This window comes from Syngnathus typhle, linkage group LG15 (genome assembly GCF_033458585.1).
Source record: "Syngnathus typhle isolate RoL2023-S1 ecotype Sweden linkage group LG15, RoL_Styp_1.0, whole genome shotgun sequence".
Lineage (NCBI taxonomy): Eukaryota > Metazoa > Chordata > Actinopteri > Syngnathiformes > Syngnathidae > Syngnathus > Syngnathus typhle.
Window position 1 is genome coordinate 4,347,816 of NC_083752.1, and position 14,462 is coordinate 4,362,277.

Below are 14,462 nucleotides of genomic sequence, written 5' to 3' on the forward strand. Positions count from 1 at the left end.
TTCTGTTGTTTTAGGGTTTTACGCAACTTCTTTTTTTAAAAGAAACCCACCAAAAAAAATAAGAATGATGTTTGCCGATCATTTACAATTTTTTAAATGTATTCCTCCCAAACTCCTGTGAGAAAATCCCAGCACGAAGGACCCCGGTCCAATGTAATATTAATCCGCGGAGCAACCCTTGTCAAAAATATCGTTTTATAAGTACGCTATTTATAATTGATTTTGTACATATTCTTAAAGAATAATTTAAGCGCAACAGGCGTGAAGGAAATAAACGCCAGAGTTTGAAAAGTTGTATGCCGGGGAATGAAAAAAAAGATATATTTTTTTAACGCGGATGGATATTTCCAGTGACGTGGCAGCGTCTAGTTTATAACGACGCCATCTTCAACACTCTTGTAGAAAGCAACAAAGACTCTACGGACGACCAACTCAATCTTTAATATCGTCACTTTATTGTAAGTAGGAATTAATTTCGCTCGTTTCGTTGATTCAAATGTCTGTGGCCTGACTTGTATCGTTTCCCCCCCATTTATTTTTGTAAACACTCTAACCTGGTCTTCAGCATCGGCTGCTTTTGTGTTTTAACGGTGACTGATTTTAAAAAGTGTTACGATACTTGGGTGTGCTCTTTCGATTAACTGTGTAAGATTTGATTTTACAATTCGTCGTCGTTGGATGTTGAACAACGGTTAGATGTTGACAATAGAACGTCCATTATGGTAGGCAGTAGCTGAACATAAAGAAGTCAACAAGGTCTCAAAATGGCGCTGGTAGATTGATAACTGATGAATCGCGCCCCCATGCTTTTGGTTATTGCTATTAATTCAATTTGCCTTTTATTAACATGATTTTATGAATAAATCCCATGGATTAAAGGTGTAACTCATAATAAACTCGTATTTTCCTGATCATCTTAATACAATCGACTTTTTATGGATTTAACATCAAAACACTTTTTCCTGTTCAGGTTTTTAATACAGTTGGTTTTTATGCATTCTAGGTGCCAACATGCAGATCTTTGTGAAGACCCTCACTGGCAAGACTATCACCCTTGAGGTTGAGCCCAGTGACACCATTGAGAATGTCAAGGCCAAGATCCAGGACAAGGAAGGCATCCCCCCTGACCAGCAGAGGTTGATCTTTGCCGGCAAGCAGCTGGAAGATGGCCGCACTCTCTCTGACTACAACATCCAGAAAGAGTCCACCCTCCATCTTGTCCTCCGTCTTAGAGGTGGCATGCAGATCTTTGTGAAGACCCTCACTGGCAAGACCATCACCCTTGAGGTTGAGCCCAGTGACACCATTGAAAATGTCAAGGCCAAGATCCAGGACAAGGAAGGCATCCCCCCTGACCAGCAGAGGCTGATCTTTGCTGGCAAGCAGCTAGAAGATGGCCGCACCCTCTCAGACTACAACATCCAAAAAGAGTCCACCCTCCATCTTGTCCTCCGTCTTAGAGGTGGCATGCAGATCTTTGTGAAGACCCTCACTGGCAAGACCATCACCCTTGAGGTTGAGCCTAGTGACACCATTGAAAATGTCAAGGCCAAGATCCAGGACAAGGAAGGCATCCCCCCTGACCAGCAGAGGCTGATCTTTGCTGGCAAGCAGCTGGAAGATGGCCGCACCCTGTCAGACTACAACATCCAAAAGGAGTCCACCCTCCATCTTGTCCTGCGTCTGCGTGGTGGCATGCAGATCTTCGTGAAGACCCTCACAGGGAAGACCATCACCCTTGAGGTTGAGCCCAGTGACACAATTGAGAATGTCAAGGCCAAAATCCAGGACAAGGAAGGCATTCCCCCTGACCAGCAGAGGCTCATCTTTGCTGGTAAGCAGCTGGAAGATGGCCGCACCCTGTCAGACTACAACATCCAAAAGGAGTCCACCCTCCATCTTGTCCTGCGTCTGCGTGGTGGCATGCAGATCTTTGTGAAGACCCTCACTGGCAAGACCATCACCCTTGAGGTTGAGCCCAGTGACACCATTGAAAATGTCAAGGCCAAGATCCAGGACAAGGAAGGCATTCCCCCTGACCAGCAGAGGTTGATCTTCGCCGGTAAGCAGCTGGAAGATGGCCGCACCCTGTCCGACTACAACATCCAAAAGGAGTCCACCCTGCATCTTGTCCTGCGCCTCCGTGGTGGCATGCAGATCTTCGTGAAGACCCTCACAGGGAAGACCATCACCCTTGAGGTTGAGCCCAGTGACACCATTGAAAATGTCAAGGCCAAGATCCAGGACAAGGAAGGCATTCCCCCTGACCAGCAGAGGTTGATCTTTGCCGGTAAGCAGCTGGAAGATGGCCGCACCCTGTCCGACTACAACATCCAAAAGGAGTCCACCCTCCATCTTGTCCTGCGTCTAAGGGGTGGCCAATAATAAGTTACAATTCTGTGATCAAGTCAAAAATAGTGTTGTTAATTTCAAAGGCATCTGCTGTGATGGCCAAATGTTCAATGCAAATGGTTGAAATAAAAGGTTAAAGCTATTTTGGTGTTTTTCTTTAAAGATAAATACTGTAAATATAAATACTGTGCAACAATGCATTTAAAAGATAGTCCTATTGATTTATTACAACTACATTGAATTTCAGCAGACCTGCTTGGTGGCAGGGATGATGTTCCAGATCTGTTTTAGGATCAAGTCAACCCAGCTTCCATTTGATACCAACTGGTCCTACTCTGCTTGGCTGCTCCTACAGGTGAGGTGTTCAAAAAATCATACTGAGTGAAGGTTTGGAATAAATGCTTTTCAAAATCTTTTAACTGAACATCACTAGTACAAAACAGTGACGATGACCTTGGACTTCCAGGTCAAAATGGCTGACTGGTTAGTGACATGGGCTCTTGCTCGGTAAGAATTTGGTTTGTTTCCAGGCGTGAGAATGTACATATGTGCTTATATTGTGCAATTAACGCTTTTTTTTTTTTTTACCTCTGGTCGTGTACCTATTGAAGTGTCCATGAGGTGTACCTACATTGGCACATAAAGCAGTTAACCAAATGCCAGATTTGTTTTAATTGACAAACAAAAAATCAAGGAATAACACCAGACAAGTTATAACAAATGTTTATTAAAAAAAAGTAAATTTCAAACCAGAATGTGAATGTAATGTGAAATTGCAGTAGATATATTGGATAATATGTAGGCATATATATGTATACACATTTAAAAACTACTATAATTGTTATACCACTCACCATAGCATCTACCAGCTCAGTGGCCTTGTGGAGTGCCCGCCCTGAGATTGGGAGGTCGTGGGTTCCAACCGGATAATCGGGTTACCCGGTGGTTCCAATCAGGTAGTACCGGAGACTATAAAAATGATACCCATTTTTTCACTGCTTGGAACTCAGTGTAAGGGGTTGAAATGGGGATCTGCTGCTGCTCACAATCATTGGGATTTTAACTTATAAAATCAAAATTACCCAAAGCGAAGCATAGTCTCCCCATTTTTGTATAACTGCGCATTTGATCCTAAAACAAATGTGGATCATCATCCCTGGCATCAAGCAGGTCTGCTGAAATTCAATGTAGTTGCAATAAATCAATATGACTTTTTTTTTTTAACTGTATTGTTGCAGTATTTATATATCTTTAAAGAAAAACACCAAAAAATCTTTAACCTTTTATTTCAACCATTTGCATTGAACATTTGGCCAACACAGCAGATGCCTTTGAAAATAACACTATTTTTGACTTGAACACCGAATTTTAACTGATTATTGGCCACCACGTAGACGCAGGACAAGATGGAGGGTGGACTCCTTTTGGATGTTGTAGTCGGAGAGGGTGCGGCCATCTTCCAGCTGCTTGCCGGCAAAGATCAACCTCTGCTGGTCAGGGGGAATGCCTTCCTTGTCCTGGATCTTGGCCTTGACATTCTCAATGGTGTCACTGGGCTCAACCTCAAGGGTGATGGTCTTCCCTGTGAGGGTCTTAACAAAGATCTGCATGCCACCACGCAGGCGCAGGACAAGATGGAGGGTGGACTCCTTTTGGATGTTGTAGTCGGACAGGGTGCGGCCATCTTCCAGCTGCTTACCAGCAAAGATCAACCTCTGCTGGTCAGGGGGAATGCCTTCTTTGTCCTGGATTTTGGCCTTGACATTTTCAATGGTGTCACTTGGCTCAACCTCAAGGGTGATGGTCTTGCCAGTGAGTGTCTTGACGAAGATTTGCATGCCACCCCTCAGACGCAGAACAAGATGGAGGGTGGACTCTTTTTGGATGTTGTAGTCTGACAGGGTGCGGCCATCTTCTAGCTGCTTGCCAGCGAAGATCAGCCTCTGCTGGTCAGGGGGAATGCCTTCCTTGTCCTGGATTTTGGCCTTGACATTTTCAATTGTGTCACTGGGCTCAACCTCAAGGGTGATGGTCTTGCCAGTGAGTGTCTTGACGAAGATTTGCATGCCACCACGCAAACGCAGGACAAGATGGAGGGTGGACTCTTTTTGGATGTTGTAGTCTGACAGGGTGCGGCCATCTTCTAGCTGCTTGCCAGCAAAGATCAGCCTCTGCTGGTCAGGGGGAATGCCTTCTTTGTCCTGGATTTTGGCCTTGACATTTTCAATTGTGTCACTGGGCTCAACCTCAAGGGTGATAGTCTTGCCAGTGAGGGTCTTCACGAAGATTTGCATGCCACCCCTCAGACGCAGGACAAGATGGAGGGTGGACTCTTTTTGGATGTTGTAGTCTGACAGGGTGCGGCCATCTTCTAGCTGCTTGCCAGCAAAGATCAGCCTCTGCTGGTCAGGGGGAATGCCTTCCTTGTCCTGGATTTTGGCCTTGACATTCTCAATGGTGTCACTGGGCTCAACCTCAAGGGTAATTGTCTTCCCTGTGAGGGTCTTAACGAAGATCTGCATGCCACCACGCAAACGCAGGACAAGATGTAGGGTGGACTCTTTCTGGATGTTGTAGTCTGACAGGGTGCGGCCATCTTCTAGCTGCTTGCCAGCAAAGATCAGCCTCTGCTGGTCAGGTGGAATGCCTTCTTTGTCCTGGATTTTGGCCTTGACATTTTCAATTGTGTCACTGGGCTCAACCTCAAGGGTGATGGTCTTGCCAGTGAGGGTCTTGACGAAGATTTGCATGCCACCACGCAAACGCAGGACAAGATGTAGGGTGGACTCTTTCTGGATGTTGTAGTCAGAGAGGGTGCGGCCATCTTCTAGCTGCTTGCCAGCAAAGATCAGCCTCTGCTGGTCAGGGGGAATGCCTTCTTTGTCCTGAATTTTGGCCTTGACATTCTCAATGGTGTCACTGGGCTCAACCTCAAGGGTGATGGTCTTGCCAGTGAGGGTCTTCACGAAGATTTGCATGCCACCCCTCAGACGCAGGACAAGATGGAGGGTGGACTCCTTTTGGATGTTGTAGTCTGACAGGGAGCGGCCATCTTCTAGCTGCTTGCCAGCAAAGATCAGCCTCTGCTGGTCAGGGGGAATGCCTTCCTTGTCCTGGATTTTGGCCTTGACATTCTCAATGGTGTCACTGGGCTCAACCTCAAGGGTGATGGTCTTGCCAGTGAGGGTCTTCACGAAGATTTGCATGCCGCCCCTCAGACGCAGGACAAGATGGAGGGTGGACTCCTTTTGGATGTTGTAGTCGGACAGGGTGCGGCCATCTTCTAGCTGCTTGCCAGCAAAGATCAGCCTCTGCTGGTCAGGGGGAATGCCTTCCTTGTCCTGGATTTTGGCCTTGACATTCTCAATGGTGTCACTGGGCTCAACCTCAAGGGTGATGGTCTTGCCAGTAAGAGTCTTCACAAAGATCTGCATGTTTCAACCTGACGATTTAAGGTAAAAGGGGAAAACATTAAAATCCTTTCTCAAAATCCCAAAGTGAAATATTAGATTTTTAACAACACAAGTTAAATGTAATTTTATTTTAATTAACATTGTATATAAAAGGTGTTGATTAGAACAAAATCTATTAGCGCTCATGTAGACAGCGCCATTTTGAGATCTTGTTGATTCCCTTTTGTTCAGTTGCCGTCGCCCATAATGGAAGCTTCCACTGAAAATGTCGAGTCACTGCTGTAGCTAACAGCGATTATTTGAAACCATTGATCGTTAAAAAAAAGATAAAATTTACGACAATGTAATAGTCAAAGAACTGTCATATAGTAGTTTGTGAGTTTCGTTACATTATTTGTTTTAAAATGCGTCACCATCAGTTATAAGACCAGGTAAGTAAGCGAATGTTTATAACCGCAAAACGATCTAATTCACGCCAGAGACAATTGATATAGAAATATAGATATGAAGTATAGAATACATATAGAAAATGAATACTTACTTAAGAAGAAAGAAGCGCTGGAACAAATCAACTTCTGCAACGTAGCGAAAGTGGTGCGTTGTCAGCCTGTACTGCAACGCGTCAGGAAAATCCCTTTATATACAGTAGCAACTGCCACGTCATTGACAATATCCATCCGCAGTAAAAGGTAGTCCACTACTTCCATGCCAGACCGTATTTCAATCCGTACGGTCAATTTTGTTGACACCCAGTACACTTAAAGTACGTTTTAAGAATAAACACGATCGAATAACAACGACAGAAACATTATAAAACGACCTTTTTAAAACTTGGAGAGCTCGGCGGAATAATATTGCATGGTAATAAGGTCCTCCTTGGAGTTTTCTCCAAGGATCTCGGCTTCTCGAATCTTCCTCCTTTGATTGGACGGAGGAATTGTTTGTTTGATTTGTCATTGGTTGCTGAGCAGTAAGTAACCTAAAATGTCGACGAGTATCGTTAGAACAACAAACAAGACACAACTAGACTTTATCAGACTTTGTACAAGGCCCTTTTTGTTTCGCCTTGACGCACTACTGAGTGAATTTGTTCTTGTTTTGTTTTTCTGTCGTGTAAACTTGACTAAATGGCACAAGGTGAGACGACAAAATGGTGGGGACTAATTTGATCCCCTTTAAACGTGACTTCTAAACACGTGCTACTAGCTTGTGTTATTTTAGTCTCTGGGTGAGGACTGCCACAGTTGGCCTCACCTCAACTAAATCACTTAGTAAATCTTTTGGTTGGGGTATTTGTGTTTGACTTCTGAGTAGAAAAGTACAGACGCAAGTGTAGTTAAGTACCAAAAATATAAATTCATTTTATGATCAGTTTTATCTATATCTGCCCTTTTTTTTAAAAAATGTCCTGTATTCATCCAAAGGTTGAATTAAGTCTTTTTTTAATGTAACTTGTAGAAAGTACTGTACACATTTTCAAATGTATGCAAAAGTGTCAAGACACCAAGGGGCAAAGTCAAGTTCAGACACCCTTCAATTTGTCATATAAAATAATAAACTAAAACAAAGTGCTTACAAATCTGTATATGGCCTTGTGGCTTTCTATATGAGGTTGATGATTTGATAAGATAGAGCTAATATTCTTCTATCTGGGTCATAGCGTATCATCTGGCAACATGTTACATGACACCCAACCCGTGATGTAGCGCGTCACAGTTTTCCAACACAGAGCTATGTGTCAGGCTGAACTAGTTCAACCCAGGAGGGAATGTGTTTGTGCAAGTCAGCTGTACTTTGCCCTCCTCCGTGCTTAGAAATAATTACCTGACCCCAAAAAAGTTCCAGGAAAAAACCCAACCCTTGTACTTGTAAAAACTGGTTTATCACGTGAAAGGCATCTATCACGTCTTTGGACAACAAAGATATTTGCGATGATCACATTTGAATACATCTGGAAGGAATCAGTAGGTAAGAATGAGGACATGTTTGTTATGTAAATGACTTGTGATGGACCTTTGACGTGGTTGCGCAAAACAAGTTGGTCCAGTTTTGCTGGAAGGTCAGCTGAATACAATCATGTAACTGTTTGGAAAATATGAATGAATTCATTGTGAAAACCTCCGTTTGTTTCAGAATGGCTCTTGTGAAACATACCGGTGGCTGCCATTGTGGAGCTGTTCGGTTTGAAGTCTGGAGTGCTCCAGACCTCCATGTTTTCGACTGCAAGTATGGGTCTTTATTTTTCACGAGTATGCAAAAACATTTATTGACATTGTCTTTGTCATTTCCAGCTGTAGTATTTGCACAAAGAAACAAAACCGTCATTTCATTGTCCCAAAGGTTAACTTTACTCTTTTGCAGGTAGGGATTCTGTTTTTCCAAAGAGTTTACAACGGCAAAAAAAATATATAAACAATCATGTTTTCATCTTTTTTCTTTTCTTAGGGTGAGGATCATCTGACCACTTATACGTTCAATACTCACATTGCAAAGCACACCTTCTGTAAAAAGTGCGGCGTTCAGAGTTTCTACACGCCACGCTCCAACCCTGATGGATACGGTATGAAGGAGAATTGTTGACGCACCACATGATGATTCTCCATGTAATGTAAACATGTTTTCTTTATACTGCAAACACCCAACTGAGCATAGTGCGAGTTTGGTGTAAACAGATTTTACATGACAGGCAAATACGGAAATCCACTCAAAAAAAAAAAAACTAGGATGAAAACAAATTTGTTTTAATTTATCATGATCTTTGTTTTTTTCCCCCCATTATGTTCTTTTCAGGTGTCGCTCCACACTGTCTGGATCTAGGCACAGTGCAAAGTGTTACAGTAGAGAAATTCTTGGGGGACAAATGGGAGGAAAGCATGAAAGCACACAAGACAATCAAAGACATGTCAAAACAAAAGAAGGGCAGTCAGTTGGAAGAGACAAAATAAGTTTGCTGTGGTATAAAAATCAGTATTTTGATCAGCATAAAATACAGTGCAGATTGACTTTTTTTTTTCACAAGAATGACTGAACATACTAAAATTGTGCTTATTTTTTTTAGGCAAAACTCTTATGAGTTTATTTAGGTCAGCTTATTCAAGTCATAAATAGCATAGTATAAAATCCTAATACATTTGATTAACTTTTGGTCCCCGTGGAATCATTTGGAATGTATTAACGAACATGTAGCGTGAGAAAGTGATGTACAGATACCGAAACCAAACCAGTTGAGTGCGATGACAAAGCATGGCAGCCTAAAAAAAAAAAAATTGAAATAAGAATAAAATTTAAATAATAGATAATAGTGGTCAAACTGTCTTTACTGTTCTTACTTTGCACTGCCTGTAGCCATTGGCGCCTATTATGCAGCAGAGCACTGAAGGAAGCAGCCAGCTGACAGGAAGTTCCAGGAAGGAAACATATTTCCTTAACAGGCTGACAGTTACCAAGGACAACAGACAGCAGTCTAGGGAACAGGAAGAAAGTTTTTGGTTCATGTTCAGGACATTTGCAGATGATTATCATTCATGCCGACAATTTCCTGGCACGTTAGCGGAGTTGAAAATAATACAGCGTCCTTATACGACCCTGGCTGTCAAATTACATTGGGCTTAACTATACACACACACATCCAATTTGTTAAAAAGAAAAATCACATTTTTTATTTAGTAACCCTTTTTTCTGCCAACAACATTTTGATTCAGACAGTGTAGTGTTTCACTCATTCCAAGAAAGTGCTTGATGCAATGTCAGTGTTTGAACAAATCTGCCTTTTTTTTATTTTTAGGATCTCCCGAATTTATTGACCAAATTTCAAACAGCTTTCTGTTAATGAAATTGAAAATGGGCCAAAAAGGCTTAAATGTTTTTATTAGGTTAACTTGCTGTATAGTCACGTGAAGCTTAATCACGTTACAGGTCAGTCAGACAGATGAGGTGTTACTCAGTTCATTCGGTTTAAAGCTGTAAAACCTGCTTGAGCATGATTGATGACAAGCCTTCTGGTTTTTAGATGACTCACTGAAGGTTCCGTTTGATGGAGCCTGGCAACTGTGCTGACTATTGCGACATGATGAATTGCTCTGTTTCTTAACAGCCCCTGTTGACCTGACTAGCTCTCAATCTGTTCACATGTTGCCCCAGTTTCCCTCGGCCCCCTCCCACATTTCAAAAAGATGCATTTTTGATGATGGTTAATTGAAGACTCATTTGTCCTATATTTTGAAAACTAATCACTAAAGTGGTCCTAAAGCTCACTATGGACAATTAAATGATTGAATTTGAATTTCTTTTAAACCTGTCATTAGTATTTTTTTTTTCTGACACTGGCCCCAAAATATTGAAAACCCCTGCTGTAAAGCATCACAAATTCCCTTGTGAATATAAAATACAAATATATTACTTTTTAGTGCAAATAAAAATCATTTGGCATCTGTGGTGTGCACAAGGGGGCGCTATATCGTAACAAACAAAATGTAACTATCCCTAAATGCTCATGATAAAATATGTAAGGTACATTATCAGCATTAATGACCCTGACATTCATGCTGATAATGTACAATACATATTTTCTTCCAGTATAGCTCAAAAGAACCCCATGTTGTCACAAGTAGACAAATTACTAAATACGGTGAAGGTATCAAATTTACCATTAGGTAGTTGGTGATTGGAAGCGATGTGCCTGAGGGAAGAGAGGAGAAAAACAAAAAACATATTTGACACGACAAAAAGACCATAGATTGGTGATTATAATACAAATGTAATGTCCTAAAAAATGAGGCTATGTAGTTGCATTAAAAAACAACTTAAGTGAAAGGTTTGTGACCAAGACTGATCTGATTGGAAGATTTAAAAAAAAAAAAGTACATTAATGCCAGGAGAAAAAGCTTATTTGGTCATACTCCCAAACCAGAGCGGTCCCACCACCAATTTAGTGTCAGGATTTATTGCTTCTATTTGAGAGCGCAGCAGACTGCTTTTGAGAATTATTTTTGGCATGTACAGATGTTCTGGGAAAAACATTGTAAAAAATGCACAAGGTTCACTGTTTTTGGCAAAATGATTGTTTTCCTGTGCCTTTTTTTTTTTTTTTTTTGCCATGTTGTGTAAGATGATTTTTAATGATTGACTAAGGCAGAAATGTCAGTGGATTCAAAACACCAAACAAGCCTTGAAATTCAATCTACCTGACAGCTTTATAGATAGCTACGTGATTGCTATGGCCACTGACTCCTCTTCCATCGAAGGTCAGCGCCTGAAACAACAACAACACCAAAAAATGTCACTTTCTGGTTGGAAGGACACAATCGGTGCATCCAAGAGTGAGTGAAGACAAATCTAAAGCGAGAATAATTTTCCTGGTTAGCTGTCGGGTTTCTGACCCAGTCTGTGGAGGTACTTGGCATCTGCCACCTGATATTTAGAGGACTTTTTTTTTTCTGTGTGCATGGTTGAACCTTTGAGCATGTGGGAGAAAAAAAATGCCTTCAAATTTGGCAGTTGCTATGTAGCTATGTTCAAACTCGCGATTGCTATGAATCCAAACGAACACACGAAATCCTAAATGCCCTACTTATATTTTAGGAAGGCTCAAAATCCCGTCACGCTTGAACAGAAATAATAGTGTTGGAGAATTTTGATAGAAACCGCAGCAAAACAGAATTAGGGGCAAGAATGTTGAGGTACTAAAACATGCTTAAGCAAATAGATTGCCTTGGCGGAATGAAAAGTAGGAGTTATCACACAGGAAATCAAAGGAAAGCTATGACTTGAGTTATGTATACCATGTGGAATGTTTGAGCTCTCAAGTGCTTCAAAATTATAGAGCTGACCAGGGAGACTCTCCATTCTGCTTTGGGATCATCTGGAAGGTTCCTGGAAGGCAAAAGAAAAGCACTTTGGTTGCAGTGATATTACATCAGAATTTTATTAAGACTAGTCATGTCTGGGTTGTAATCTCACAGGAGTGTCAATTTTCCGCAATATAGTGAGAAAGTGTTAACCCCTCCCCACCAGTGATGAAAAATTGCACCCCCCCCCTCCAGCATTTAAGTTGCCTGCCTGAGATAAATGTGCGTGCATAAAGCAAGGGTGGTTGAGGGGTCACGTCTACTCCCGTTGCCCTTCCTTTTGTCGCAAACAATGAGTCAGGACAGTTGAGCAAGTTGGGGGAAGTGATGGATTAGGTCACATAACTATTGGCAGTGAGGCAGGCCAGTGAGGGTCAGGCTTTGGGGTCGCAGTGTCAGAGGGAGGAGGGGCTGCTGTTCATAGCCATCATGTGGAACATCACATCATGAATAGGACAACTATGCAAACAGAACAACCAAATGTATTCAGCCATCATTTCTTTCCTGGATTTGGCTTCAACCCTCCAAAAAAGTTCAACATGATTATTTTCTATTTGTCTCATGGCTTATATTTCTCACTACTGCATTCATTCAGCTGTTATTTTAGACATTTGGTTTCTGGGTGGGAGGGATGTTGGAAATGAACAAAAGATACAAGATACCTGACCTTTCCTCAAGCAGACCAAGTGTTGGCGTCACTATGGCAACGCAGCAAAATGTCCTAAAATAACCTACGTACTTGTAGCTTTGCATGTGGATGCAGGCGGTTTTATGTGCGGTCGCCGAACTTTAGCCAAATGTCGATTTCCAAGGATTGCGATTCTCTATCTCTCTTCGTATCTCTATTCAGCAATTCTCGCTGATGACATTCTTGTGACACTCAGAACTCGGCTTAGTCGTGTTAATCAAATTTTTTTTGTGGTCATAGCAATTCCAATTGAACTAGAAAACATTGGTTGATTCATGAATCGTATGCCTGTCGTGCATTTTGGATATTTGTCGTGCATTGTAGATATTTGGTATGGGATTAAATAAAACACAAGCTGAATTCACCGACTAGAGAAATATCCGGGGAAGTCTAGATTCAGTTTGATAAAAGACGACACTGTTAGGTTTGTGCAGTAAGCAGTTCTAATTTGCCGGGAGCAGACCGAGGTCAAGCCAGCGCGAGTGCAGAGGCAGCCGAGCGTGTTCCGATCGAGCGTGATCACAATGGCCGCAAAATGCACTGGGGCCCCGAATTCTGTCAACACAGCTGTCCTATTCATAAGCAATAATGGGAAAATCCCATTTTCAAACTGGATTTACATGTCATCTGACATTTTGTCTTAGAGTTCCAAGTTACAGTTGTGACGTGGGCGAGAGAGAGAGAGCAAAAGGACACTTTTAGTAAACAGTACTTGCTCGTAGGATAAACATCTGCTGTCTGTGCAGCTACTTATAAGTTAAAGTGCAGTTAGCTATTCCTTTTAATACAGTACATGCGTATTCCCCATCAGAAGTGCCGACACGTCTTCCATCAAATTGCATGATTATCTTATTGGCAGACCAAATAATGCAGTCACTGGATTTTTCCGCATGTGACCCATGGAAGTTTAAAACAGAGAGAAGTGTGGTTCGCCACAAAGCACGAGGCATACTCCTCGAGTCAGATAGTGTGGTACGACCTACATTAGCAGTGCTTCGGAGCTTTGACCAAAATCTAGCCGACTGGAGTTGGGGCTGCGGGTGGAGGGGCGTGCAAGGAGAGCGGTGAGAGAGCGAGCATGAAGTCAAATGTGAGTGGGGCTGGAGTTTGCCAAAAGCTGATTAAGTGGGTGCTCAAACAGCAGAAGTGGAAAATGGGCTCCAATCCAGTTCTGAGATCAAAGTTCAGATACAGTCGCTGACAGACATACACACACAGACAAATCCATAGTTGGGCAGCACTTACAAGAAATTCATCATCATAGTGGTCGTGATTAAGGAGATTAAGACATTGAATGGTGAATGCTTGGAACTGGTACACGGTAGCATCTTTTTTTAAAATGAATGACTACATATGTGAAAATTGCTTACTTGTGGTTTAGTATGGTAATTCTGGAGGATGGTATCCCCAGTTTAGCACAGCTGTTGAAAAGTTCTTGTCTACGCTCAGCACCTCGATTGTAGTAGTTCCCTGTAAGCAAATTGGTGTTGTACACATGAGGTTGCAGGTGCATTGAAATGTAGGAGTGTTAAATGCAAGGTTTCAGAGATTAATTTTTTTAATTAAAATTTGCCTAGCTCCAGTGCACAATAATATCAATTTTGGATCCCAGATTCAATTAGTGGGTTTTAACTAAATATGTCTGGGGAAGCTTGTATGTTGCAATAAAATTCACGACTACTCATCATAAAGTAGACTTCATAGAAATGTGGTGTTACCGTACCTTCCGATAAACAAAGCAAATGCACGTTGACGTTACATTCAACAAGTCGTATGATCGTTGGTCCAAAGAACATGCATTCATCATCCGGATGCGCGGTTACAACGAGACAGTTCAGATCAGATCCATATGTTTCTAACTTTGTTAACGCATGGATTCCATGTTTTAAAGATCGCCGATGTCGATAATAAATGCATTTTAAACAAAACAGATATGCCACTACTACGATGACGACCAACCATAAATACATTATTTTTTACCGTACTCATAAACAAACCGTGTTAGGACAAGTGTAGTATTATTCGTTCCGTTAGTAAACTACGTAAAATCGTCGAAGCAATTTGTACAAATACGAAAATAATAAAGTAAAATACTGACAGCGAGCTGTTTGGAAGGTTTTGTGTTTTATTGGGTAATTATGATGGATAATTTTGTTGGATAAT

At 41.7% G+C, this 14,462-nt stretch overlaps 4 protein-coding genes across 6 annotated transcripts; 2 read left to right on the plus strand and 2 right to left on the minus strand.

The window, feature by feature from the left end:
* The first annotated feature begins 299 nt into the window (after positions 1 to 299).
* LOC133167758 (polyubiquitin-C) lies at positions 300 to 2,494 on the plus strand. Its single transcript, XM_061298682.1, has 2 exons — positions 300 to 458; positions 1,004 to 2,494. The coding sequence occupies exon 2, from the start codon at positions 1,012 to 1,014 to the stop codon at positions 2,383 to 2,385; it is 1,374 nt and encodes a 457-aa protein (XP_061154666.1). The 5' UTR covers positions 300 to 458; positions 1,004 to 1,011; the 3' UTR covers positions 2,386 to 2,494.
* A 1,128-nt stretch (positions 2,495 to 3,622) lies between these two features.
* LOC133167737 (polyubiquitin-C) lies at positions 3,623 to 6,464 on the minus strand. The gene is made up of 2 exons (XM_061298646.1): positions 6,307 to 6,464; positions 3,623 to 5,794 (listed from the first exon to the last, which is right to left on the minus strand). The coding sequence occupies exon 2, from the start codon at positions 5,784 to 5,786 to the stop codon at positions 3,729 to 3,731; it is 2,058 nt and encodes a 685-aa protein (XP_061154630.1). The 5' UTR covers positions 5,787 to 5,794; positions 6,307 to 6,464; the 3' UTR covers positions 3,623 to 3,728.
* A 294-nt stretch (positions 6,465 to 6,758) lies between these two features.
* cenpv (centromere protein V) lies at positions 6,759 to 10,047 on the plus strand. 3 transcript variants are annotated; one of them, XM_061298729.1, is made up of 5 exons: positions 6,759 to 6,902; positions 7,899 to 7,991; positions 8,057 to 8,126; positions 8,211 to 8,325; positions 8,556 to 10,047. In XM_061298729.1, exons 2-5 carry the CDS (start codon positions 7,900 to 7,902, stop codon positions 8,708 to 8,710), a joined length of 432 nt encoding a protein of 143 aa, XP_061154713.1. In that variant the 5' UTR covers positions 6,759 to 6,902; position 7,899; the 3' UTR covers positions 8,711 to 10,047. The 3 variants fall into 3 exon arrangements, with proteins under 3 accessions (XP_061154713.1, XP_061154711.1, XP_061154712.1); XM_061298727.1 differs by lacking the exon at positions 6,759 to 6,902 and adding an exon at positions 7,488 to 7,824; XM_061298728.1 differs by lacking the exon at positions 6,759 to 6,902 and adding an exon at positions 7,496 to 7,733.
* On the minus strand, positions 7,979 to 14,306 carry pigl (phosphatidylinositol glycan anchor biosynthesis, class L). The gene is made up of 7 exons (XM_061298714.1): positions 14,023 to 14,306; positions 13,670 to 13,769; positions 11,546 to 11,636; positions 10,949 to 11,016; positions 10,412 to 10,443; positions 9,095 to 9,228; positions 7,979 to 9,016 (listed from the first exon to the last, which is right to left on the minus strand). The coding sequence occupies exons 1-7, from the start codon at positions 14,267 to 14,269 to the stop codon at positions 8,888 to 8,890; spliced, it is 801 nt and encodes a 266-aa protein (XP_061154698.1). The 5' UTR covers positions 14,270 to 14,306; the 3' UTR covers positions 7,979 to 8,887.
* Positions 14,307 to 14,462: the final 156 nt, after the last annotated feature.

Excerpts from the sequence above, each read along its gene's own strand:
- pigl (XM_061298714.1), bottom strand. The coding sequence starts at position 14,269 with ATGTATTTATGGTTGGTCGTCATCGTAGTAGTGGCATATCTGTTTTGT. Across the intron at positions 10,444-10,948 it reads GCTATCTATAAAGCTGTCAG|GCACATCGCTTCCAATCACC; the intron begins GTAGATTGAATT and ends CTCTTCCCTCAG. Across the intron at positions 9,017-9,094 it reads ATGGCTACAGGCAGTGCAAA|GCTGCCATGCTTTGTCATCG; the intron begins GTAAGAACAGTA and ends TTTTTTTTTTAG.
- LOC133167737 (XM_061298646.1), bottom strand. The coding sequence starts at position 5,786 with ATGCAGATCTTTGTGAAGACTCTTACTGGCAAGACCATCACCCTTGAG.
- LOC133167758 (XM_061298682.1), top strand. The coding sequence starts at position 1,012 with ATGCAGATCTTTGTGAAGACCCTCACTGGCAAGACTATCACCCTTGAG.
- cenpv (XM_061298727.1), top strand. The coding sequence starts at position 7,763 with ATGACTTGTGATGGACCTTTGACGTGGTTGCGCAAAACAAGTTGGTCC. Across the intron at positions 7,825-7,898 it reads TGGTCCAGTTTTGCTGGAAG|AATGGCTCTTGTGAAACATA; the intron begins GTCAGCTGAATA and ends CGTTTGTTTCAG. Across the intron at positions 8,326-8,555 it reads CTCCAACCCTGATGGATACG|GTGTCGCTCCACACTGTCTG; the intron begins GTATGAAGGAGA and ends TGTTCTTTTCAG.